This window comes from Melospiza georgiana, chromosome 1, assembly GCF_028018845.1.
Source record: "Melospiza georgiana isolate bMelGeo1 chromosome 1, bMelGeo1.pri, whole genome shotgun sequence".
Classification (NCBI taxonomy): domain Eukaryota; kingdom Metazoa; phylum Chordata; class Aves; order Passeriformes; family Passerellidae; genus Melospiza; species Melospiza georgiana.
Window position 1 is genome coordinate 152,545,843 of NC_080430.1, and position 26,320 is coordinate 152,572,162.

A 26,320-nucleotide genomic window follows, 5' to 3' on the forward strand; every position below is an offset into this window, starting at 1 on the left:
CCAAGAGAGCTGGAAAGGGACTTTGGACAAGGGCTGGAGTGACAGGACACAGGGAATGGCTTTAAACTGTCAGAGAGCAGGGTAAGATGGGATATTGGGAAGAAATTCTTCCCTGTGAGAGCAGAGAGATGCTGACACCAGTTTTCCAGAGAAACTGTGGGTGTGCCATCCATGGAAGTGTCCAAGGTTGAGTGGGACACTGAGGAGTCTGGTTTAATGGGAAGTGTCCCTGCCCATGGCAGGAGGTTGCATAAAGGTGATCTTTAAAGTCCCTTCCAAAACCATTCTAGGATTCCAAAATTCTATCATTAGGAGCCTTTTAAAAGCAGTTTTCTAGATATCCTCAAAACCATAAATGAAAAAGAGCACTAAAAAACCCTCAGCTAAAAAAAAACCCCACCACAAGCCAAATGAACCAACATCTACAAAAAAACCCCAAACAACACAACAGTCTGTTATAGAGGGAAAGTCAAAGGTGCTGTGGAAATCTGGACAAAGGATAAATTGACAGCAAGCAGTGCAAATTAAAAGCTTGAAAAATATAAGAAAAAAAAAAAAGGAAAAGTATAGGAATTTTATTCTCCAGACCAGCAAAACTGAATAAAAAGCAAAATTCAGAGTCTACTAAGCCCATAATAAATCCTGATGGTATTGGTTTGTTACTAGCTGGAAATGACAGATTTATTTATAATAATGCAGGAATTTCAATAAACGCCTGTATTCTGTAATTGGAAGAGAGCCTGGTTCCTTAATCCACATCCCAGCCTAATGAAATACTTTTCATTACACCAGCAGCTGGAAAACCTGCTATACATCATCCAGCAAAGTGAGATGTATGCAAGAGTAACAAGACAGAGCAATTTGGAACTTGAGGGTTTTAAAAGAGCAGGTTAAGACTAATTTGGCATCATTGCTCTTTAGGAAAAGACAGGTGGAAGAGTTCCCCAAATCTGGAGAGAGAAGCATGTGTGTGTAAGCACCGCAGCCTCACATCTGTCTTAGGCACAATATCCATCTCAAATTGGATCCAAAAGTTTAGGGATTGTGGGTAATATTATGATTATAATTGAATAATAGCATGCTCATTAAAACAGAGGCATTAATAGCAATCAACTTATGGAAAATAGATTTTTGTCAAGCTAAATTAATACTTTCTAGGAGAATACAGAACTGGTTGTTGGAGTCTGGAAATTTATCATTATTTGTACACATCATAAATAAGGCGTTTTTCTCAGTGACAGTGGATAAACAGAACAACTCAATAATGCAGATCTTGGAAATACGAGCAGCACATAGAGGGGGAGAATACAGAATTCAGATTTCCCATGAGACTGGCCTTGGATCTCCTGGTCCCTTCCAAAAAGGGTGTTGGGGGATGTCAGAAGGTTCATGAAAGAGAGCAAAGAACAGTGCCAGGGTCTGAAATGATGTGACAGCTCAGAGAAAATCATGTGAGGAGCTGCTGATCCAGAGAAGACAGATTTATGCCCCATGAGATGGATGGGTGGAGAAGCACGGGAGCACAGAATGGTTTGGGTTGGAAGGGACCTTAAAGATTATTTAGTTCCAACCCCCTGCCACGGGCAGGGACACTTTCCACTAGACCAGGATGCTCCAAACCCCATCCAACCTGGCCTTGGGCACTCCCAGGGATAGGACATTCAGACATTTAGTAGGGTCCAGATATTCAAAAATGTGGCACCAGAAAAAAAAAAAAAAATTCTGTGTATTGCATACAACTTCTGCAGTAAAATTAATTTGTTTTTGTTATTTTATAAAAATAAAATAAAATATTTTATAAAATAAAATTAAAAAATAAAAATATAAAATATAAATTTATTTATATTATATAAAATAAAAATATAAAAATATAAAATATAAATTTATTTCTTTTTTATAAAATAAAATTATTTTATTTTTTAAACTATGAACAGTGCTCTAACCCAAACCAGAAATAATTCAGGGAGGCTCAGTGTCACATGTTGAACAGGATGTGAGGGGACACTGAGAGCAGGACGTGCTGGTGCTCTGTCACCCAGGCCATGGTGGCACAGGGAGGCTCAGAATCGTTGTGTGAGGAGCAGCTCAGAGCCTGCACCAGGTCAAGACCTGCAAAGAACTTGTCAGAGGCTCAGGGCAGGTCTCTGGAGCCAACAGCACGGAGCTGTCCAGGCCATCTGTGGTGCACCCAAGGCTGCTGAGCAGCTTTGGCTCCATCTGGATCTGCCCTGGGCTCGCTGCTGGCATTGCTGCCCAGGTCCCCTCCTCTGAGGATGGTCAGCGGGGGAGATGGGACATCTTTCCCCATGTCCCTTCAGTGGAAGCAGATGGCCCTTTTTACTCTGCCTCCTCATCCTGTCTCAGGCTCCTGTGAAGCCCAGGTTATGCACAGGGATGCTGAGCTTCTCCCCATCTACTGAATTTCTGCACTTGATCTCTGCATCTGCACTCCCTGAGTGACCATATCCCAGGAGATAGGATGGACAAGACACAGAAGCAATGGGTGGAAAATGACAGCAGGTTGTGGGTCCCCACTGTCCCAGCACATGAGGCAGAGCAGCAGATCCCCCTTTTCCCTGGCTTAGCCCTTTGTGCTCGCACAGAGATGGGGCTGCAATAATTTTCCCTGATGAAACCACCCCACTGTGGGATGAAGACTGTGGAGACTTCCCCATCTATGGCCCCTTCCCCATTCTGCTGCTTTTCCCCAGGCTGCAAGGATGCCAGGAGAAAGCAGGGATCTGTCCCTTTGATGCCTTCAGGTCCCTCTGACCATGAGGGAGGAACATCCCTGCCATGCCCAGAGCTCTGGGAATGTGGGGAAGGGCTCAGGAGGGTCCTGGCCTGGTCTTTGGAGAAGGAACAAGGGAGGGGTGAAGCTGTGAATTGGGCTGGGAGAGGTCTATACCCATCTATATGGGGTGTGGAGCAGGGGATTGGTGGTGTATGGGGCTGTGGGGGCAGTGAGGTGTATTTTAGGTCCATAGTGTTACATCCATAAATGGGATATGTGGGACAGGACTGCAGGGATGGGGAGGTGTGTTCAGGTTGTGTAGGATTTTTTATCCATGTGTCCCACGTGCGGATCTATATGTTGGGTGTCACAGGGGTTTAGGGTTGTGCATGCATGTATTGGTGGGAAGTTGTGCACAGGTATTTGGGATAAATGAGGCAGAGCTGTGGGGTTTAGGGTGTGTACATGGAACAAGTGGGACAGGGCTATAGGCTTAAGGAAACGTATATGGCACATGTGGGACTGGGAATAGGGCTAAGAAAGTGTGCATGGGATAAGTGGGAAAGGGATATAGGGTTAAGAAGGTGTATATGGGGTATGTGGGGCAGGGTTGTAGGGTTAAGGTGTGTGTGGGATTAGTAGGACAGGGTTATAGGGGAAAAAGGGTGTATATGGGGCATATGGGACAGGGCTATAGGGTTAGAGGGGTGTATATGGGACATGTGGAACAGGGCTATAGGGTTAGAGGGGTGTATATGGGATATGTGGGAAAGAGCTATACAGTCAGGAAAGTTTATATGGGATATGAGGGACAGGGCTACAGGGTTAAGGAGGTGTATATGGGATATGGGATATGTAGGACAAAGCTGTAGGGTTAGGAAGGTTTATATGAGACATGGGAGAGGGCTACAGGGTTAGGAAGGTTTATATGAGATGTGGGACAGGGCTGTAGGGTTAGGAAGGTTTATATGAGATATATGGGGCAGGGATATAGGGTTAGGCAGGTGTATATGGGGCATATGGGACAAGGCTATAGGGTTAGGGAGGTGTATATGGGATATGTGGGACAGAGTTATAGGGTCAGGAAAGTGTAGATGGGATATGTGGGGCAGGGATATAGGGTCAGGAAGATGTAGATGGGATATGTGGGGTTATAGGGTTATAGGGTTAAGCAGGTGTATATGGGATATGTGGGGCAGGGCTATAGGGTTGGGGGGTGTATATGGGATATGTGGGGCAGGGCTATAGGGTTAGGAGGGCGTATATGGGATATGTGGGGCAGGCTGCAGGGTTAGAGGGATGTACATGGGATATGTGGGGCAGGGCTATAGGGTCAGGGAGGTGTATATGGGATATGTGGGAAATAGCTATATAGTTAGGCAGGTGTATGTGGGATATGTGGGGCAGGGCTATAGGCTTAGGGCGATCGTGACACCGGTTAGCCCGGGGGCTGCAGGGGACCGCTCACATGTGTGGGGATGATGGAGAGGTCACAGCGAGGCGGGGGAGCCGCGGACCGGACCAGCACCAGCACCAGGATGGAGCCGCAGGTCCGCCGGGGCTTGGTGGGATGGGGGCGGCGGGGGGCGCCGTGCCCGCTCCCCGCCCGCCCTGACGGCCGCTCTCTCTCCCTCTCTCCCCGCTCCGCCGCCCCGTCCCTCCCTCCGTGCTTTCCTCCCTCCCTCCAGCAGAGCCTCCGCCTCCGCCTCTCCGCCCGGCGCCTGGTCCTGGCGCGGCTGCCGAACGGTCCCGCTCGACGCCTCCCGGACCAAGTGCCTGTGTGACCGGCTCTCCGCCTTCGCCATCTTAGCCCAGCTCAGCCCCGACATGGTGAGTCCCGCCGAGCGAGCAGCGCAGGGGCCGGGGTAGGCGTGGGGGACACGCGGGGGACAGGGCGGAATGGAGCGGGAGGGAAAGGGACGCGCCCGGGATGCAGCGGAGCATCCCCGGTACCGCGGCGGGGACAGCTCCGAGCGCCGCCGCTGCTGCCGCCGCTGCTGCTGCTGCAGTCCGGTGTCACCGGGACCGTGGCGACACAGCGTGAGGCTTTGCATAACCCTCCCCCTTCCTTCCTTCCCCGCCGTCCTTCCTCTCCCCTTCCCCCCGACCCTGACACACACACGCGGGGACATCGCCGCGCTGCTCCCTCTCATCCTCCCCATCCATCCTTCCATCCCTGCGCTGTGCTTTGGGACGTGGATCCCGCTCAGCGTGCGGAGCCGCCGGCCCCCGCAGGCGTGTTCGCTGCCGTGGGCTCCCCACGCACGGAATCTTCCGCACGTGGCTTTTTTTGGGGGGGGGGGCGGAATCGCCCCGCTCCGCCTCCCTCCCTCCATCCCTCCCCGCCGTCTCCATCCCCGCCTCGGCGTCCTTCCCGCTACCCCGCGCAGTTTTGGGGTGTGTGGGTGTGTGTGTGTGGAGGGGTTCCCACTCTGGAATCGCGGGGAGAGTGGAAGGGAAGAGTTGAGAAGTTTTGGCCGCTTGTCGGGGGACACCAAGTCGGTGCCGCGTCTTCGGACGGAGCCTCCGGAAAAGAAAAAAAAAAAAGTGCGAGATTCCTAGAAATTATCGCTGGGCGGCTGCACCCTGAGTCAGAGCACGGAGAGGGTGCCAGGGCATTAAAGACGGCGCTGGGGTGGTCAAAAGACGCTTCCTCTCTTCCACCTTGTGCTTTTGAATTTGTTTTATTTCCTTCTTTCTTTTATTTTTTCTTTTTTTTTTAAGTAGTTCATCCCTTTTTGGACAGTTCCCAGGTTCCCAGAGAGAAGCCACCCCCTCCTCCACCTAAAGCTTCTCCATCTGCCTGGGCACTGGGAGTTACTGGGCCCTTGCAATTATTTACTAATTATGGCTTGCTTGTTAAATGCTGGCTTAATTCGGCAAAAGGGGAGGGGAAAGGAAGAAAGGAAGGGTGAGGAGTGGTAAAGGGAGAGGGGGGATCACATTTTCCAAGATGAAGGTTTGGTTTATTATTAGAAACACTAATGTATTTGGTCCACTAGTTACCATGGAAACAACATCTGCACTGAAGTGGTTTTAAAGACACAGTGTTGGTTGTGTTTGCCTGGGCCCTGAGCAGGCCCAGCCACCACAGGGCTGGGAAATGGGCTCTGGGCTCCTCAGCAGAGCAGCTTTTGGGCTCCTCTGGACAGAGGCACCGACTCTGTGGTCTCAGGTAGAGATATTCCGGCTGAAGGATGCTCAGAGGTAGGGCTGGGAGCGTGTTCCTGCTTGGAAGGGCTCTGGAAGCAGCTGGTTGCATCAGTCCTGGCATCCCTGCACTCCATGGGCTGTTGTTTCCTTGTCCTGTCACCATAAACCAAGCGGGCAGGGGAGCAGCTGCTGGACTGGTGCTCTCCAGGAGAATTCCCAGCCTTCTCGAGGTGCACAGGGTGATCTCAGGTGGGATTTGTCACCTGTGTCCTTCCAGCAGCAGGGCTACACCCTTCACCCCAAGCTCCGGCAGCTTTAGGGTCTGGCTCCAGAGGTTGTGGTTGACGAGTGAGCCTTGCCCTGCATGGGAAGGACTCAGAGATATCCTGACAAAGTTTTGGGAGATTGCATGGCTGGGGAAAATAAATTGGGATTTCTGCTGCAGGGAGGCTTCTAAGGCAAAGCCTGGAATGAGGCGAGCCCAGATGTGCAGCTGAGCTGCTGGTGAAGGTCCTCTGCTGATCCAGCTTCTGGAACTGGGCAGAGGATCAGGCAGTGTGGGGAAAGCAAAGGGAATCTTTGCCTTGGCTGAAGCAGAAGTTTCTCTTATGTAGATTTTATGTTCACACACTGCTTGGTATTATTTAATTAATCAATCTGGGGAAAAAATGGTTAATTTGATGTGGCCAGATGCTGCTGCTCCATCAGCTCCAGGTGTTTCAGTGTTATCTGGATAAGACAGGGTGGATATCAGCCCTTTATCATCCTTGCAAGTACTTTTGCATTTGAGAGTGGGCTTGGCTGCAGGAGGATACAGCTCCTTCCCCCAGGCATGTTTTATTATATCTGCAACTAAACTCACAGCTGCTCCTTTGGGGTTTAGGCCTAAAATTGCTTCTTTTGCCCTCTTTCCAACTCCTCTGGCTGCTGCTTGGGTTATGTTTTCCCAGCTCATTTTTTCCCAGCCTTGAGTCCACTCATTTTTCCCTGGATGAGTCTTTTGGCTGTGCTGGGGGGAGAACTGGGGCTTGGATATCTCCTGAATCCCCCAAGCCAGTCCAAGGGTTTGATGATGATGATGGGGAGCATCACCCTGGCTGAACCAGCTGGGACCCATCTCCTGCCTGTGCCTGCCCTGTGAGCCTGCATGTCTGTGTCTCATCCAGCTCCTCATTCCCTCACTTTCCTCCCCAAATCTCATTTTGAACAAGCCCACGTTGCCTCCCGTCCCCAGAGGTGGCATCTCGTCATCGTTGGTGTCTGCGGTGGTGACATTTATGGTGCAGTTTTTCATGTGCCTTTGGAGCTCTCAGGACAAGAAGCTCCGTCCGCCTGTGTCATTAATATTATTTATTGCTATAAATCTCCCTTCTGGAGCCTTTGGCCCTGGCAGCTTGAAATATTTGTAACCCTGCTATAGGCACAGCTCCTTTGCAATGAAAAAAGGCTTTTGGGACGAGTGTTGCTGCTGATTTGGGACTGGCTAAGGACAGTTTGCCTGGGCTGGGACCTGAGAGTTGCTGGTGTAGTAGGAAAGGAAGCAGTTTTCCTTGATTTCAGTGGAGCTGGAGGCTGAATGTGCTGTGTTTTGAGTCAGTTTGGGAGACACACATCCCTAAACCGTGATGGATCCAGCTCAAAAGCTGGAGTTCAGATTTGTGTTTGATTTCCCCTGCTGCTTCCACTTGACAGAGGCAGCCTCATGCCCTGCTTTGGCACAACTGCTGTTTGACCATCGTGAAAGATTAAAACCTCTCGAATTAAGGAACACAGACAAGCATTTTGGGACTGTCTTTTTGTTTTAGCTTTATAACCTGACTGTCTTGGAAGGGCAATGCCTGTGGTGCTACACCTGCACAGTAGCTGTGCTAACAGAGAATGAGGGCAAAAGGAAACCACAGAGCTGCATGTTAGCCTTGTGGTGGTCGCTTTTTCAATATATTTTGGCAATTTTTGGAGATGAGGAGGAAATGGAGCAGGAGCCTGAGGATGAGCAGCAAAGCCTTTCACTCTTTGGTTGTCTCATCTGAGTTTGGCTCGTGTTGTCTTTGCTGCCTTCCACCTTGTGCTTGGCCTTTGTAAAGTCAATCAAGCTTTAAAGCTTGGTTAAGCACAGCTTGGATGGGGTTTTGGGAAAGCTGGTCTGGTGGAAGGTGTCTCTGTCCAACCAGGGGGTTGGAATTGGATGATCTTTAAAGCCCAAACTGATGCTTTTGTGATTTGTGCAGCCCTTAGGGCTGGTGTAAAACTTGACAAATACATCTCTGTTGTCTCCCCCCTCCTTACTGGTCCTGTCTGCAGAAAACTGATCAGAGGGAGGCATCTGAGCTCTCCTCTCATTCCTAGGCTTGATGAAGATTCAGAGCCGGTGGCAGGAACTTGTAGGGGTGCTGAGTTTGTTATGTCTGCACTGAATTTTTGGGACATCTCACCTCTGTGTTGGTGTTTTCTGACAGGCAAAACCAGCAGCTGTTGAGTTTTGTGGGGTTTTTGTAGCAGATCTGGCCCTGAGTGAGTGCTGGCCAGGCAGTGAGCTGACCTGTGAGATGAGAGGAAAGAGCCTCAAGTTGTGCCAGTGTGGCAAATCTAAAAGAATGTATATTAGGAAAAAATTTCTTCAAGGAAAGGGGGTTGTCAACCATTGGAACAGGCTGCCCAAGAAGTGGTAGAGTCACCATCCTTGGAAGTGTTCAAGAAATAAATGGATGTGGTACTTGGGTGCTGGGTCGATGGTTGGACTTGATGATCTCAGAGATATTTTCCAGCCTTGATGATTCCAGGATTTATATCCCAGGATTGTTCAGTGTTCTCTCCAGTTTGCAAGAATGGGAAGCACCTTTCCTGGTGTGCATCTTACCCATGAAGCTAAAGTTCCTCTCTAAACTCACAAGATTTCTTTTTTTTTGTCCCTCAAAACCTCCCATTTTGGGATGGAAGGGACCTTCAAAGATCTTGTTGTGTCCCAAGGATCTTCCCCCTGAAAAGATTGTCCTGTGCTGCAGGAGCTCTCTGTACTTCATGGACAGTGCACACACACAAGGTGGGTTATTTTAAGCTCCTAAAATTTTGTAGGGCCTCTCTTCCACAGGGAGGAGATCCAGGTTCCCAGGAGAAAAAAAGAAAAAAAAAAAAAAGAAAAAAAAAAAAGAGCTAATGTTATGAATCAAATATTTTGTAAGAGTGTAGCAATTCTGACAACATTTTGATGGAAATTTATATTGGTTTTATTTAGATAAGACTGGACAACTTCATTTGGAGGTGAACATTTTTACATTTATATTCTTCCATCATTTATCGCCTGAAATTGGAGTCTGGATGAGAACAAAGCCTTTTGCATACCTTGAGAACTGACAGTTGTCATGTTCACAACAGTTCCCAGGCTTAGTTAATATTGGTTCTGCTTTTTCTGCAGCTTTAACTCTTTAATTCAAAAATTGGATTTTTTCTGAGGAAGAGAAATTTTCAGTTTTGCCAGACTTTGAGACATCAAACTTTGGTCAGGTTGTGCAGGGGTTTAAGGAAGAGTTTGGTGTATTTGGGTGTGTTGTTGAGGCTACAGCCAGATCTTTTCTGTGCCTGTCAGTGAAATTGTGACCTTGAGCTGAACACTTTTTTGCTTTCTGCTTCCCCTTTCTCCAGCTGCAGCACCCTTGCAGGTGACATCCCAGGCTCTGTGCATGCACATTTGCACCCCAGCCTGAAGGGTGCTCCAGGAAGCACCAAGTGCTGTCATTTCCCTGACAGAGCATTAGGAGCCTCCTCTTGCCCATTTGGCAGGAGCTGTGCCAGGGTGAACATTGCTGAGCCACGAACATTTGGGCTTTTTGAGGTCCAAATCCTCTGCGAGCTCCCACGCTCGCAATGCTGGCACCTCTTCCTGCAATCACCCCGTCCTCTCCAGGATGCTGCTGTGTGTAGAGTGTCTCTTAGGGAGCTGATTGTGCCTCTTGAGCTGGAAATGTTGCCTAAGATTTCCTGGGGATTAGTTCTGTTGCCACTGAACTCTCCCTGGGTGCGGAGATGCCAAGGTGGGAGTGGCAAAGGGCCACTCCAGCTGGACTCCTGCTCATCCCAGGAGAGCTCCGTGCTGGGGTTGGGGAAGGATGTGGTCTAAGTGCTGCTGGGGATTTCTGGGCTTTGCCCATCTCCAGGAGCAGCTGCTGTGTTTTCTCTGGGGTGCTTTTCCCCCAAGGTCCGTGGCAGCCTGTAGGAGCAAGCTGGTGATTCTGTAAATCACGGGCTGCTCTTTGCTGTGCTCAGCAGGGAGGCTCTTGTCACTAAATCCAGTTTAGCCCTCCTGAGTTTCAGCAGGCGTGGATAGAATGGAGAAGACAGGGTAGGAACCAGCTGGGCGGACAGTTTCCCCCTCCTACTCTCTCTGTTAATGTGATTAAGGAGGAGAGAGAATGTGTGATGCTCTTAGGGGGCCAAACTTGCCAACCCACGGTCTAACCCCCTCTTGAGAGAAGTCCATTATTTTTCTAAAGTCCCCTCTTAACAGAAAGTACTGGATTGTGTCCCTACATCTTTGCTTTGCTGGAATTACCTGGTTTTAAAGTGTTGCTCTGTCACTGATGTGGGATCTGTCAGTTTGTGTTGCAGACTAAATTCAGGTTAAATCTCATTTGATTTTGGAGAGGACCCGGAGTTGATGTACAGGTGATTTATGTTGGGTTTTAAGAGGAGGGGGATCAGTGACAGAGCTTGTGGTGTGCTCCAGGTGCCAGAGGCAGCCTGGGTTTGTTGTTCTGCTGGAAGAATTGACTGGAGATTGCCACTGCTGTGTGCCATACACAGATACCTAATAAAAGATCCCATTAGCAAATAAGTGATTGATATTGGAACATACACAGGCAAGGCATGAGAGACGAGTGGGATAGGAATTCCCTCTCAGCGCTGTGCTGTGCTTCTAGCAGAGACAACACTTGAATATATTAGAAGAAGACAGGTAGCACAGGAGGTAATAATAGGAGGATTTGGCTCAGCATAATAAGCAGTCATCCAGCATCCCACCTCCTTGGCGGCTGTCTGCGGATTTCGCTGTCTGTCGATCCGTTGGGTACTTTGGGGAGATATTCCCAGCTGACAGCTTCCCTCCTCCCCGAGTTCCTGCTCAGCAGCGCTGGTGGATTCACCCAGGTCTCTTTAACTCCTGACAAAACTCCAGCTGGTGGGATTGCAGCAGCGTGGGGCTGCGGCTCGGCCCCCGCCAGCCGGAGCCGCCGAGCTCAGCGCAGCCCTGGCAGGGACTCTTCTGCAGGCAAATGCTGCATCACCCTCCTGTATCTATCTCTCTCTCCATCTGAAGGGGACGTGGGAGAGGAGCAGGATCAAGTGGCTGGGAGCTTAAAGCCGTTGTGGGATTCAGTGCTGGAGCGTGAGTAATGCCGAGCCAAATTCACCCTTTGGTGGAAAGGCGAGACCGAGCCAAATTCACCCTTTGGTGGAAAGGCGAGAGCGGCGCCGGCGCTAACCAAGTGACCCCAGGAGCGGAGCAGGGCTGGGTTTGGTCCCCTGTCTCCAGCTCAGATTAGAGCCTCACCGAGAATGCCTGGGATGCTGCATGTCCAGGCATTCCTGAGGGGTTTGGTGCTTATTCTGAGCTGCAGTGCTTAATGGCTCGTTGCCACGAAGGCAGCTTAGTGAGTGTGACAGCTGCCCTATTACCCTGCCACAGCTTACTGCTCTGCTAAGGAGCTGTGGATTTAAGCCAGGACACCAGGGGCTTCCCAGTTCCCACTTTCCCCTTTCCTAGAGCTCAGAAAGCAGCGCTCAGCCTCGCTTGTGAGCAGATTTGAGGGCCAGAAATGTGAACCAAGAGTGTGTTACCTGCCTGGCATTGCTCTGCTCTGGGTCCAGGCAGGATGACTGGCACAGCCCAGAGTGTGGGAGGGCGTGTGGGAGGGGACGATGTGTCAGAGATGTTTGGTGTGGTGCCTCCACACTGATGGCTGAGCTCTGTGAGACATTTTGGCTCTTTCCTCAAAGTAAAAAAGGCTGAGGGGAAAGAGGATGATAATCTTCAAACGGGTTGAAAGGTGGCTGTGGAAGGGGAATAATCTGCTTTCTGTGTCTGCTGGGGATTAGGCTGAAATTGCAGAGTGAGAGATTTAATTCAGGCACGAGGGAAAACCTTCTGACTGCAGGGATAGACAAGAGCCCAGACTCCATCAGCACAGGTTTTCTTGAAGAGGCTGGGGGTGGTTTTGATGGTTTTGTATCAGGCTGAGGCGTAAGCTGAGCTTGTCAGGTCTTTTCCACTCTCTCACCTGAAATTCTGTGATGTAGATCCCTTTGTGCCTGTGCCTTGCTGTGTAAAAAGAGAGGAAAACAGCAGAGGGGCAGCACATTGGTGGGAGTGGGAGGAGTGGGCTGAAGGCAGGTGGAAAAGCCAAAAATCCCCGAGTCTGTCCACAACTTCCCACTTCCACCTGTAGCTGTCGATCCGCTGTCATCTCATATTTACAACCTGCAGTTTGTACCAGCCAGGAGCTTCAGCACCACTCCAGCCTGCTCAGCTCTGAGCCACAAAGCCACCCTGACCCAGCAGTGTGGGAAATTCAGCTGAATTTTCCATCTGGAACCCCAGGATGCTGGGATGGGGGCGGGCGTGGGGGCCCGTGTAAACAGCACAAGGTTCTTAGTCATGGCCAAGTGGTCACATCTGCCAGGGCTGGGCTGTGGGCTCTGCACCAGGCAGGGCTTCACAGGGGAGGTTTGGAGCTCTGGGTGCTCGGGGAGCTTCTCCCGAGGCAGGAGGACGGCGTGGGAGCATCACAAAGGGGCTTGTTTGAAAATGGTAACGAGTGGGTGCTGGAGGCTGGGTTTCATGGGCTCATGGGGTGGGAGTCAGAATTAGCGCTAAATGAGATTATCTTCCTTTTCAAAGCACTTCAGGGACTGAGCATGGTGTGTTCAAAGAGTCAGGCAAACTGTTGAGTGTTGCTTCTATTATTCTGCACCCGTCTCCATTGTACTTTGGCCTGGAAAAGCAATTCTTTAGATAAATTTGACAATCTGCTTCACCTCTGAGCCCTTTATGCCCTGCAGAAAGGCTGAGGTTGCCCTTAAATTGCCATGCAGCGGGAAATGGATAAGTCATTATTATTATGTTCATTTAAGCCCAAATTGAAGCAGTTTATGAAAGGTTTCTGCCCTTCATACTTTTGCTGTCAGGTAATAGCTGGGTAGATAAACCTGCTGGTAAGATTTTGGTAATCTTTAAGCAAAAATGGGCATTATGTGTGGAAAAGTAATGTCAGAGTTGTAATGGGGTGTATTTGAGCTCAAAATGTCCCTCTGAATGTGAGGAGTGTCTAATGAAGAAACTGATATTGTGCTGGGTGTGATTACAGCCAGCCAAAACTCAGCTGCAGCTCCATTGCTGGCTGCCTACCTGCCCTGCTCAACTCAAGAACATACAGAATATATTCAATAAATCTGTGAAAGCAAAATGACTCCCTCTTTTCCCACAAGTGAGACAATGCTTTCATTTTCCATGAAGAATGGTTCTTTTTCCTCTTTTTAAACATGGCAATCATGCCAGCATCTCCCCAGGTGGGGAATATCTGACTGCTGGGGCCACTTTTGATTTTGTTTATATCAGCTCAGCACAGCTGTAAATCCAGGGGCTGTTACAGCTTTGCTTTCCAATCACTCAGCTGTGAATGAGTTGGGGGTTGGAGGCTGATTCCTCGAGGGCTGCTTGGAGATCTTTGCTCCACACAGAGGGAATTTGCACCAGTGATTCCCCAGTGACCAGCTGGGGATGGAAACACGCTGGGGCTCCTCAGATTGCAATGGGAATAAAGCTGTCATTATCCTCATAACAGCAGAATCACCCAAATGGCTGAAATCCCTTCATCTTCTTTTCTTAGCCAAGAAAGCCCTGAAAGCCTCTGAGGGCTGGCAGTAAATTGAGGGTGTTTTGCTCCAAGGTTGTTGGTTCAGCCTTAGTTTGGGTCAGGGATCTTCAGTGATGGAATAGTGAGGGATGGGAGCATCTGCAAGAAGTAATTAATATTTGTTCAGCCTGGAGAAGAAACTGAGGGGAAACCTCATCAGGGTCTGCAGCTTCCTCACGAGGGGAAGCAGAGGGGCAGCACCAATTTCTTCTCTCTGTGACAGTGGTAGGACCTGAGGGAATGGCTGGAGCTGTGTCAGGGTCAGGGTTAGGCTGGATATCAGAAAAAGATTCTTCATCCAGGGGGTCGTTGGGCACTGGAAGAGGCTCCCCAGGGAATGGTCACAGCCTTGAGACTGACAGAGCTCAAGGAGAGTTTGGACAACATTCTCAGGCACAGGATGGGAATGTTGGGGTGTCCTGTGCAGGGCCAGGAGTTGGACTTGATGATCCCACTGGGTCCCTTCCAAATCAGGATATTCTATGATCCTCTGAATTAAAGGGTCTTGGATAAAGTCAGGTTTTAAGAGATGCTTCAGTCTTTGCCCAAATGTTCATTCCTTGTGCTTTGGAGGAAGGTTTTTCTTTTGGATTGCTCTTCAGCAGGCAGGGGGAAAGAGAAAGTGGGTATTTGCTCTCTGTGATGGTCGGCAGGTGGGATCTGAATATTTGGGGCAGGAGCCATCCTGCAGACACTGAGACCTCAGGTGTTCCCCATTCCTCAGGCGGGTCTCTCCAAAGGGCAGGATGCAGGGGAATGGGGAAGGAACGTTTTGCCCATGCTGTGGGGAGAGCTGTTGCTCTGGCACCGCTCTTCAGCGTGCCACTGATAGTGTAAAACAAACAGCGGGGCTGGTTTGGAGTAATTTGGTGAAACGCTGTCGCCTGGCATGGAACCAAAATACTGCTTAAATCAGGATAAACACAGTCTGGATTCTACTCTCATTTTCCATTCCCAGTCTGCTATGGACTTATTTTATTTTAGCTATGTGTAAATCTTAGCACATTTCCCTGCAAGGTGCTCAGCTGGGAAGCTGCAAGGGATAAGGGCAATGAGGTTCCACGTCTGTTATGGAATTTGAACTGGTTGTTCTCTATGTAGCACAAGGAAAGGGCAATTCCAAGCAGGAGGGTGCAGGAAAGAAGATTCATTTTTAAAGTAGTTACAAAGCATATGTCCCTATGGTAAAATAATGCCAGTAATGGTAATAGTGGTAGTAGTAACAATGATTATTATGATAATGATAATAATTGTAAGTTTCATGGCAGAGGCATGGAGAACAGGAGCAGCTCTAACAGCTCCTGTAATTGTCCCTAATTCTTAATTTTTATTGTGCTCCTTGGATGTGTCCTAGCTTGTGGCAGCCAGCAGTGTTCAGGACATTGAATCATAGAAGTGTTCAGGTTAGAAAAGAGCTCCAAGATCATCAAATCCCACCACACCCCCTAAAAATATCTGGGACTGTCACATCTACTCCTGGATTTTTTTGACATTTCCAGGGATGGTGACTCCATCACTTCCCTGGGAAGCCTGTCCCAATGCTTAACCACCCTTTCAACAGAGACATTTTTCCTAATATCCAAACTGAACCTCTCCTGGTGCATATTTCCCCTTGTCTTACCTGGGAGAAGCAGCCGACCCTCACCTCAGCACAACCTCATTTCAAGGAGTTTTAGAGAATTAATGTTGCACTGAGCAGGATGGACAAGTCCCCTCTGGTTTGAATATTTGTATGAATACCTGCATTGTACCACTTCATCTCAGGGCAGTGGAGTGGATCCTGGAGCATTTGGTTTTCCAGGACTGACACGGGGAGATTGAGGTTTGCTGTTTCGAGCAGCGCCTGTGTCAGTGCTGCTGCACAACGTGATTAAAGTTCGCTTCTGCCCCTGTTTTCTCAGAAGCAAAAGCTGCTGCCCGTGGAGGAATTGGCCATTTTGATTATTGCCAGCTTCATTGTAGAAATTGGTTTTATTTTCTCTTCTTTAAAGGGAAAGGCTGGAACAGAATGATTTTTCCATATGCATAGAAAGCAAAGGTTTAAAAACCAGCCATGCCATCTGACCAGCTCACAAACACTTAAGCCAAAAGCTCTCTTCTATCTCTCCTCCATCCTTCTCAAAGGTCTTGCACAGCAGAGAATAAGGTGCTGGTGCTTTTTTGTTGTGACACAGCCCTAGGAACCCCCCAAGGCATTTGCACACAGCAGGAATCTAAGCTGAATTAAGCTTTGGAAGAGAGATGGAGGGGCAGTATTATTCCCTTCCATGTCCAGGGGATCAAAATAGGCCCCCAAGAAGATAAAGCCAGTGTTTGCCACTTAAATCAGAACAGCTGAGAGGCCTTTGGAAAGATTGGCTTAAGTGATGGAGCTGTGAGTCCACAGCTGACCTGAGGGTGAGCTGGGGGTAGACTCTGCTCTCCTCCTTGGTGTCCCCAGCTCCTCATTCTGCTTCCCAAGCCACAGCTGGCAGAGGGGTGGATGCAGGGTGACTCAAGGATCTTCATCAGAGCTCCATAAAACCAGGATTTCAGTTGCTTGGATGAGCAAGGTACAGTGGTAGAGACAAATAAAGCGAATAAAACTTGGTTTTAAAGAGTGGTGGTGAAAACATTTGGGAGCAGCTGTCTGGTGAGGAGGAAAGGGTTCCTCAGCATTAATATGGAGCTGATCCATCCATCCTTGACATCAGGACTGGACATTGAGGCTCTGGGAGTTCCATCCTGGCAGTGAGCATTGCTGACTGGCAGGTACATAATGGCCAGTGTTAACTCCTGTAATCCCCTGCCAGCCTGGAGGAAATTATCCTGACAATTCCCATTAAGGAGAGGCTGAGTGACCACTCCTCTGCCCTGAAAACTTCTTCAAAGCTATTTACTAAAAGCAAATTGTCAATGTTGTATCTTGTGAGAGGAGTCAATACTCACTGAAGAGTTAGTGATTGTTAATAAATAGTAGCGTGTTAAGACATCTCTCCGGGTGATTTTTGTGTGCTGTAATTACACAGAATTGCCTCTTAGACTGGCCAAATAACATAAAAGGAGCCCTGAGCTCTACAAATGTGTTCCTGATAATGGGTGACTATTAACTTTGACATGGGAAGTCTGTGATTTTGATAGGAGGGAAGCAAAGCAAGGTGGAAATCCTCTGGACCTGGCTCTCAGTGGCAGGGGCTGAGCTGAGAAGGTGTAACATCTGCCAGGAAGAAGATGTGAAAAGATGATTTATTAATGATGCCTCTAAGTGACCTTCATGCCAAGACCTCAAAGCCCTTCTCAGAGGTTAAATGATGGAGAAGAGAAGGCTCTGGGGAGACCTTATTTTTATTTTTCAATATGTGAAGTGTTATAGGAAAGGTGGAGAAAGACTTTTTTACAGGTTTAATTCAGGATAAATTTAATTTTAGTAGCCAGTATGGGCCTGTATTTTGTGTTGTTGGGCACTGCCATTGCTGCCATGGAGTGAGAGGATGAGGGGGAATTGCTTAAACTGAAAGAGGGTGGAATTATATGAAATATTGGAAAGAAACTTTTTCCTGTAAGGGTTGTGAGACCCTGGCACATGCTGTACAGGAATTCTGTGACTGCCCCATCCCAGGCTGGATGGGGCTTGGAACAGCCTGAGATAGTGGAAAGCATCCCTGTCCATGCAGGGGGTTGGAATTAGATGATTTCAAAGGTGCCCTCCAACCCAAACTACTCTGTGATTCAGTGGAAAAAAAGGAATTTTTTGGTCCTTTCTCACTGCTCGTCTGCTTTGAGTTGAGTGAACCCTGTAGACTTCTGACAAAGCTGACCCACCAAAAAATCTCATTTCACCCCTGGCCCAATCCTGACATCCACCAGGAATGAGAGCTCGTGTCCTGCTCTCCCTCTCTCCCTGTCTTTCTGCAGGAAATTGCTGGTCCAGGGAGAGAAAACTGAGCCTTCCCTTGAGCAGGCCCAGGGCACATGGAAATTTCCCATCCCAACAAAGTATAAATGCGATATCCACAGGGCCTGAGCCTGGATGAGAAATCCTGAATCTGACTGAATTGATGATTAAAAAAAAATTGGTATGTTTTTGGCAGCTGACAAGAGCACATTCACCTCTTGGTCCTTCAACCTTCGTTTTGTTCTGGAAGCTGTTTGCTTCTGTAAGCCCTGCTAAAAGCATTATTTTCCAGCAATTTTGACACCTCTCTCCCTGCTTTGACAAGAGTTGTCCAACCAACAGTGAAATCAATACAGTGTGACTTAAAAAAAATTTCACAGGAGTCGTAAAAAGCCTTTGGGCCAGTGGCACAGCAAAACCATTCCTGTACAATTCTTGGAGTAAATCCCACCCAGCTGGTCCAGGTCTGTGTCAGGAGAGTGGAATGAGCCCTGAATGCTTTGAGCTTGTGACCTGTGAGGGGACAGAGAGGGACTTGCTCGGTCTTGCAAAGATGTAAAGGGCACTCTGGTCACAGCCTGTGGGACAGTTACAAAAATTATAAAACCAAATTCCTCTGGCTTGTGCCTGGTGGTTTAACAAGGGGGAAAAGACAAACTGTAGCTCGGGAGGTGCGTGGAATAATTTAGGTCGAGAAAAAATCTGTGAGACAGTCGAGTCCAACCTGGTAACACCCCGTTCACAGCTAAACCACATCTCCTAAGTGCAATATCCAGACATTTCCTCAACACTTCCTGGGATGCAGGTTCCGCCACTTCCCTGAGCAGCCTATTCCAATGCTTTTCAGTCAAAAAAAATGTTTCCTGATAGCCAATCTAAACCTCCTCTTGTGCGACCTCATGAAAAACTCTGTTGCCAATAGAGAGTTGTGGCTCTGGAATGGGCACCTATGGGACGGGAGCTCTCCATCTTGGAGAATTCCCAAATCCAGACAAAGCCATCACCAGCCTCACCTGATGTTAGTGCTGGTCTTGCTCCAAGCAGCAAATTGGGTTGTAAAGCTGGATATGTCCCTTGCAACTGGAGCTCCTGCAATTCTCTGACTTCATGAATCTTTAATTTCAAATGTGCAGGAAGTCAGGCTCAAGGCAACTATTATGAATAGCAAACACGTTTCTAAAACCAAACAAAACCCAGTCCCCCCAAATTCCAAACTTGTGTGCCTGTGTTTAATTTCAGAGCAGAATAAATGGTTTAATTTTTCAGTTATTTTATTGGTGTGATGTTGTGCCTATAAAGACTTTGTTCAAGGCTTTCTTGGAATAAAGGATGGGAAAAGCAGAAAGAACAGCTTGGTTGTAAGGTCTGGGGCAAACTGCAGAGCATTAAGAAATACTTTGTTCTAATTGGAGCCTGTTTGACCCTGGAGCCAGAACAGGGTAATGGAAAAAGCACAACTCAAATCGAGTCGCTTTTCACAGCGTTCTGCAGAAAGCCAGAGAAGGAAAGGGGAGAAATGCAGAGAATTTGAAAGGGGGGAGAGCCGGAAAAATGCATTAGGAGCAAGAAGAAAAGGCAGAATACGCCGTGGGAAATAGCCGAAGGAAAGGAGACAGAGAAGACAAAGGAGAGCAAAAATTAGGGAGAAGGGAAGAGAAGGAAAAAGAAGGAAGCAAGGTGAAATTGTAAAGGGAAGGAAGAGTGTCCTTCTGCCCTGCCAGGCAGAGCAGCGAGGTGGCAGGACAGAGAGTGGCCCCAGGCAGCAGCGCTCGTTATTTCCATCCTGGCTGATGTCATTGATTGCCTCCCTCCTCCCCTGTCATGCCTGGTGACAGAACCGCAGCCCTTGCGACTCGGAACGACCTGCTCTGTTCCCAACTGGCCCAGGGAAAAGTTTTATTTCCAGCTCCAAACAGGAACACCTTTTTCTGTGTTTTGGGGGGTTTTTGGATGGCCCCTCTCAGCAGTTCCTCTCTGGGACCACCTCCAGTCCAGGCAGGTAGGGACCCTATTCCTGGCCTGCAAATATCAGTTTTTTCTTCTGCAAATAACCAGTTTTTTCCTCAGCTCTGATGCTGTGAAAATCCCATAGGGCTGTTCCTTCTCTTACCTTCACATTTTTCTGTTGGCAGCATCTTTATTTTTTCAACCAACCTTGATTTTCCAATTTTTCCTTCCTTAAGGAAATTTCCCTCGCAAGGCTCAGATCCTGCAGCATCTGACCACCTTCTGTCAGGGGGTTTAATTAGTGAGAAAAAAACCAAACAAATGATGATTTGTTTGCTGAACGGAAGATTGGTGGATAGAGAAGGAAGGTGGGGAAGACAAAGAAACCTTAATAATGACGGAAGAAAGCAGAATCCTAAGATATTGGGGCTGAAGTCTTTAGGACTTGCTTAAGATAACAGTAAATGGCCTCAATTTGCACCAGGGGAGGTTTAGATTGGATATTAGGAAAAATTTCTTCATGGAAAAGGTGGTAAAGAATTGAAACAAGGAAATAGTAGAGTTACCATCCCTGGAAGTGATCAAAAATGTGGATGTGGCACTTGAGGGAGGACGTGGTTTAGTGGAGAACGTGGTGGTGGTGTTGGGTTGATGGTTGGACTTGCTGATCTTAAAGGTCTTTTCCAACCTTAATTATTTGAATATTCCCAAAGGAGCAAGTTCCTCTTCTTCCTGCAGCCAGCGATTTTTGTGGTTATCCCCCTTCCAACAAAAATCCCATCAGGGCTGGGCCCATCCTTCTTTCCTGTAGAGTGAAGGGATGAGCTTCATGGCATCTCTTCAGCAAAAGCCTTTCTTCTAAACATGAAATTTGTGAAAATTTGTAGGACAAAGAAGGAGGCGCAGATCAGAGCCTTTCCTGTGGGACAGGCTGCAGATGGAGATCAGTTATTACCCTAAAGCCTGGCTTAAGCTTGGCCAGTCATCATTTGTGTAATGCCTTGTGTAGAAGCAAACATCTGATCTAGGAATGATCCAGTATATGTGGAAGATCCTTAATTAGCTTCAGGATCTCTGAGAGGGTTATGGATGATGTGGGACAGTGGATGGAGAAGGCAGTGAGAGAATCTGAGGTCTTTTGAGGTGGAGAGATCTCAGGGAGGATGTGGAAGGGAGAGCAGCTGGGGTTGCAGTGTTGGGATTTAGGAAGGCAGCCTGCTCATCTCTTAAAAACCAAACTCCATTCCCTTGATGGTTTAGGAATGAGTTACATGTCGGGCTTTCTTTGCTTTAATGGAGCTCCTCCCCCACTTTTATCCAGTTACCCATGAAAAGTCAGTGAAATGAGACCTACTTAAATCAAATGTCACAATCGATGCTCATCCCAGGCCACCGTTTGTGCGATGTGAACTCAGATTGCCGTAAGGGGGGAGCAGGGAGAGGGAAGGGCTTGGGAAAGAGCTTGGAGGGAGTGAGCAAGGAGCCATCCATGGCTGAGTGTCTTGTGTTCCACAGTGCTTTTGTCACAGCCATGCACCTCTGGGTTGGGACAGGGCTGTTGTCCACCAGGATTCTGCAGGGGGGACAAACAAAGCTGTGGCTTCCTACACATCCATCTCTGCCACACCCCACCTGACTAAATCAGAGTCCTTTCCACATTTCAATTTATAAGGAGCAAAATATGCGATATCAGCACTCACCCTGCCTGGACGATGTCCAAATTCAATTTTGTTTGATGGGAAGACAAAATCAACGCGTTGATATTTTCATTGAAATTTATGTTTGCCTCGTTCCCAAAAACATGCTTCTAACCTTGCATGAAGATTTGGCAGGAGTAAATTCTCAGGGTGGGACCGCAGTCAGAGGAGTTGATGTAAAAAATCACAGTGACCCAAGTGTCTGTAAAGGCTTAGGGAAAGAATCCACAGGAGAGCTGAAACATCTCTTTCATGAGCATTTTGGGAATCTCAAAGCAGAGGGAGATGCAGGAGGGATTGGTGAGGCTCAGGTTTCTTGTCTGTAGCTGGTCTGCACCCAGTGAAGATCCCTCAGACCACCTGTACTCCTTTTGGTGCCAGCTGGGTACTCAAGCCATTGACTGTGTGGGACATCCCACCCTTAAGGGGAAGGAAGCACCCAAAATTTTTGATCAAAAGGAATGGCAGAAGACAGAGGGATCCCAAGATTTATAAGTGAATTACAAACAGAAATTGTTATTAGTCCCTGATCTGGTGCCAGCACGTGGTAGTGAGTTTTGGATAAAGGGGTAGAGTGAAAGGGAAAAAGGAGATGGATTAAAGAGGGGGAGAGACAAACAAAGGAGAAGCAAGGAAAGGGAAAAAGAGAAATCACCAATGCTGGCTCCAGGTTGAGCCAGCTGATGGGGTGTCCAGGGTCCTGGGGTGCCCATGAGCCCAGGGAGTACCTTTTTATAGATCAGTTTTCTCTGGAGATGTCTCTCTTTCCATGCAGATCAGTTGTCATGGACAGCCTGTTCTTGTAGACCTTTCTGGAACTGGGTAGGAGCCTTCAGGGATCTTGGGTGGTCTTGATCCATCCTATAATCCATGCCCATTTCTCAACCTCATTCCTGTGCCTGCACTTTGCTGAATTGTGCTAATCTCCAGGTGCCAAAACAAGGATTTTTCTTCCCAGGAAAGTGCTGCCCTACCTGTGCATGGCCCCTTCTGCAGCCACACCTTTTTCTTCAGTGTATTATTGCCAACAATTCTTGGTTGGCTCCGCGACCATCCATGTTTGAGACATTCACGTTAGTCCTCTTATTTTCTAGGCTTCTACAGTGTGTCACTAAATTTTGGAAGTTCTTGTTCCATCCTTCCTGACAGTTCCTCTGAGTGGTGAAAATTCTGTTCCTCATTAATTCCCCTCAGCTGTGAGAGGTGTCCTTGTTCAAAATAAACAAATAAGGAGGGTTTTCCCAAGCCCTCAAAAATTCAGGGACAATTCAGCTCTGACCTCTGTGTACCAGGATTGTTCACACAACCCTGTTGTGACTGTGGGCCTTGAGTAAGTGGACACAGGTTTGGTTTGTCCATGTTCTGAACTGGCCAGGCTCCATTTAAACCCATCACTGAGCCCTGCCTGATGTATTTTGCTTCACAGAAGGCTCAGTAGCCTGGAACAGAGCTGCTGTAGCCTCAGCTCCATGGCACCCCTCTGACTGGAGGTTCAGGCAGAGCAGCCTCATGCCTGCCAAAAAAAACGGTGTAGTCAAGTCCTTAGAGGACTGCCTGTTTCATTCCCAAATTCATGCATAATTTACTTTTCTTTTTTTATTTTATCTCCTGTGCTAAGCCCTTGCTGTGTCAGAAGCCATCTCATCTCCATGAGTGAAGTGCAAGGCGCTGGTGCTGTGCCAATCTAATGACAAACCTTGACTGGGCTCCCTGTCCTCTGCAAACGGTGTGGCCCCAAACAGAGGGTCCTTGGGTGTCTGTTCTGTGCCTCTCTCTGCCTTCCTGCCAGCAGGGATCACTGATGTGGAAATAAGAAACGTGCCAGGGGGGAAAAAAAAAATGCCTGCAGCAGAGAAAGCCAAGTGGGACTGAGCTCCTCGCTCTGAGCTGAGGACAGGGCAAGTTCAGTGATATCAGTGTGGCAGATGTTGGGTAGTTACAGTCACAGGATGCTCAGAGAGTTTCATTAGAGAGGTTACAGCGTGTGTTTGCTCTTTATATTGCAAGAGCTGATGTTCTTTTGTATTCAGTCAGAAAAAAAGAGCCATTCCACACCAGGTTTTCCAGCCTGTGTGATCCCCTTTTCTATGAAAAAAATGCCTTGTGCAGTGGTGTAAGAGCAGTGAATTGATGGATAGTGGATCCCTGGGGAGGATGCACATCTTGTTTTTCCTCCCCTTGCTTCATTTCATCCTTTTCCAGATGAATGTTTGTGGTTGGTGGAAAATTTTCACCTTCTCTTCATCCTCCACCCTTCATCACCGCCGTCCCAGAAGAGCTTGTTTGTAATTGTTCTGTTATTGCTTCATTAATTATCTTCCCACTTTCACACTGGATGTGAAGAGCCCGATCCTCCTCTCATAACACCTTTCACATGCCTGCCTTCCATGGATATCAGAATTGTTACCCAGGTTTGACACTGGTTTGTGGGAGCAGAATCAGGTCCAAATAAAAAGCAAAAAGGCTGGGTCAGGCTGAAACAGATCCTGGTCTCCTTCCCTGTTTGTTTGTGATGTGGAAGTCAGCTGAGTGGACCCCGCAACAAACAGGAAAATTCTTGCCATTGAATTTTCATGGTAGAACTGGCTCTACTTGCTTTTTAATGTCTCACTTTCTCTCTTTCAGAACATGGAAAAGGTGCTGGTCCCTTCTGTCACGTTAATTGTAGGCTGTGGAGTATCCTCGCTGACACTTTTGCTGTTGATTATCATTTATGTCTCTGTTTGGAGGTATGGCTTTCATTTCTTTCTCTTCTTTTTGGGGAAAATAATTGTCTTTTTGACCTACACGGATCCTGCAATGTTTGTTCTGTGGTTTTGGGTGCCTGGTGCTTGAGGAGGAACTGTTTGGGAATGAGCGGGCCCTGCAGAAAGTCCTCCTGGTGGCTTAGCTGGCATTATTCTCTCCTTTCAGTGCCAGAGAAATTAGCAGAGTGAAATTAGTGCCATGCCCTCATGTAGGGACATTGTTCCATTTCCAAAAGCCTCGTGCTGGTTTCGATGCCTTTGTGTACCCCAGGAAACCTTGTCAGAGGCGAGGTGGACACACAGAGCCTCTCTTGGCAGGCAGATGCTGCTGCAAGGGAATTCTTTGGGAACATCCAAACCTCTGTGACCTGCCATGAAAAACATCTGGCCTGAAGAACTGGCAGAACTTTTCAGGAGCTTAACCTTAAATCACCTAAATAACTCCCCAAACTTTTAGCTACTTTTTGCCTTCAGGTGCATATGGGATCCCTCAGTACATCCCATTGCTGACAGCTCCTGTACACAGGTCAGGTGGAACCTAAAATTGGGTCATTTATGGAGGCTGAAGGGATTTTGAAGCAAAGCTTTAATGAACAATTGGCCCATGCCCCTGTTAGATACATTCTGGTGACTCTTAAGCTGGAAGACCCGAGGTGTGCAAGTGGTTTTCTCCCTGTATTGCCTTGAACAAGGTCTGAGTTTATCCTGTGAGATCCATGTCTCTCCTAAATCCACGGCAAACAGGCTGAGACCTTCATGGCTCGAGGCCAAGCAAAGACAAATCAGAACCAGGTGAATCTCTGTGAAATCCAAATGGAGTGGCTGCAGGGAGTACAGTTGGGTATTACTGGAGATCCTTTTGGGAGAAGGGATCAGCGTGAGGCTCTTATTTTGTGCAGTGCTTCTTCTCAGCAGGAAGGAAAGGGTAAATTCCATTTAGAGGTTGAACTGAGATAACTTTTTCCTGCGCTTTGATAGAGGAAAGAAACAAGCGAGTAAAAACTGAGCAAAAAAATGCATCTTTTTTTTTTTTGTTGATACTGTGACAGTGCATAGTGGCTGGTTAATTTTGGCAGCTGAAGACTGATCATGATAACGTTTATCTAGAACTCAGGTTTTTCCGTGCCTGGGGTATCATTGGATGTGCTCAAGTCCTTGTCCTCTCCTGCTTTTCCTCAGGCTGGGCGGCACTGAGCAGCGCCGGTAGGTGACTTGCTGGGGTCACTGGTGTCAGGATCAAGTGGAAAGTCAGGCTAGAAGATTAAAGAGCAAGCGTTCGAGCCTCACCCTCTCTTTCCTATCAGAAACAGGGTCAGGATCTGAAGCCCAAGCTCAGACATGAGGCTGAATCAGTTTGGAGCATGCCAGAGCCATTTTGGAATAACATGATGTATTTTTTTCCAGGACTGTGCTCCCCTCCCTACCCTTCCAATATTTACTGTTATTGAGGACAGTAAATTGCCTGACCTGTTTCAAATGTGTTCTGTTTAATTTCTCATTCCACTCTTTGCCTTATGCCTATGGCCAAAACGATCAGCAGGAATGGGAGGACACGTTTAAGGGAGGCTTGAATGGGTATTTCTGAGCTAGCCAAGGATGGACATGCATTTCCAAGTGATCCTGAGACCAGCTATATCTTGATTGAAGGGCTCTCTATCCTGAGTCTCTCTGTGTAAATATTTGTAAAGCATGAATGAATGATCTCTAGAATTTCTCTTTGGTGCGCTGAGTTTGTTCCATTTCTTCTCTGTAGATCATGTTTTCATGTTTTCCAAACTTCACAGCATTCCCGTGGCTGAGCCCTGAGCGCTCTGTGTGTCCTTTTTATTTTAGGCATAGCTGCTGGACGTGAATGTGCTTTCCTATTAATGGCCTCAGGAACTTTGTATCCAACATTATCTCCTGGCTCCCACTTTGTTTTGCCCTAAATGTTGTATATTCTGATAGACAGCAGCTGGAGGAGTGCTTAGAAATGGAATCAGCAGTATTATTGTCTCCAAAACACAGGAGCAGCATCAAAGTGGTTCTTTTCCACCGTGCTGGAGAGAAACTCCTCATGTCCTGGCTGCCTGATCTTGTGTGGAGAGCACTCACCAGAGCTCAGCTGTTTTGTGGAGCTTTGGCCGGAAAATTTCCCATTCAGAACTCTGGACAAAGGCATCTGGAGCATGCATCCATAGACCCAGCTTGAGTATGAAACACTTCTGATGAATAAGCTCGCTCAGGCTGACAATCTGGAAGCTTTCCCAGAATTTTGCCCGGCT

The 26,320-nt window shown here is 47.9% G+C and overlaps 1 protein-coding gene across 14 annotated transcripts in view; it reads left to right on the plus strand.

Moving 5' to 3' along the window:
• Nucleotides 1–26,320, plus strand: part of ADGRB1 (adhesion G protein-coupled receptor B1) — a 298,311-nt gene that overhangs the window by 204,856 nt on the left and 67,135 nt on the right. For 7 of the 14 annotated variants that reach the window (XM_058020455.1, XM_058020398.1, XM_058020381.1 and 4 more), the window contains 3 exons: nt 4,423–4,564; nt 23,935–24,038; nt 25,164–25,259. In XM_058020455.1, coding sequence (XP_057876438.1) covers nt 4,423–4,564; nt 23,935–24,038; nt 25,164–25,259 — 342 coding nt within the window. The remainder of the gene's footprint in view (nt 1–4,422; nt 4,565–23,934; nt 24,039–25,163; nt 25,260–26,320) is intronic. The other 7 variants (XM_058020425.1, XM_058020473.1, XM_058020483.1 and 4 more) reach the window with 4 other exon arrangements.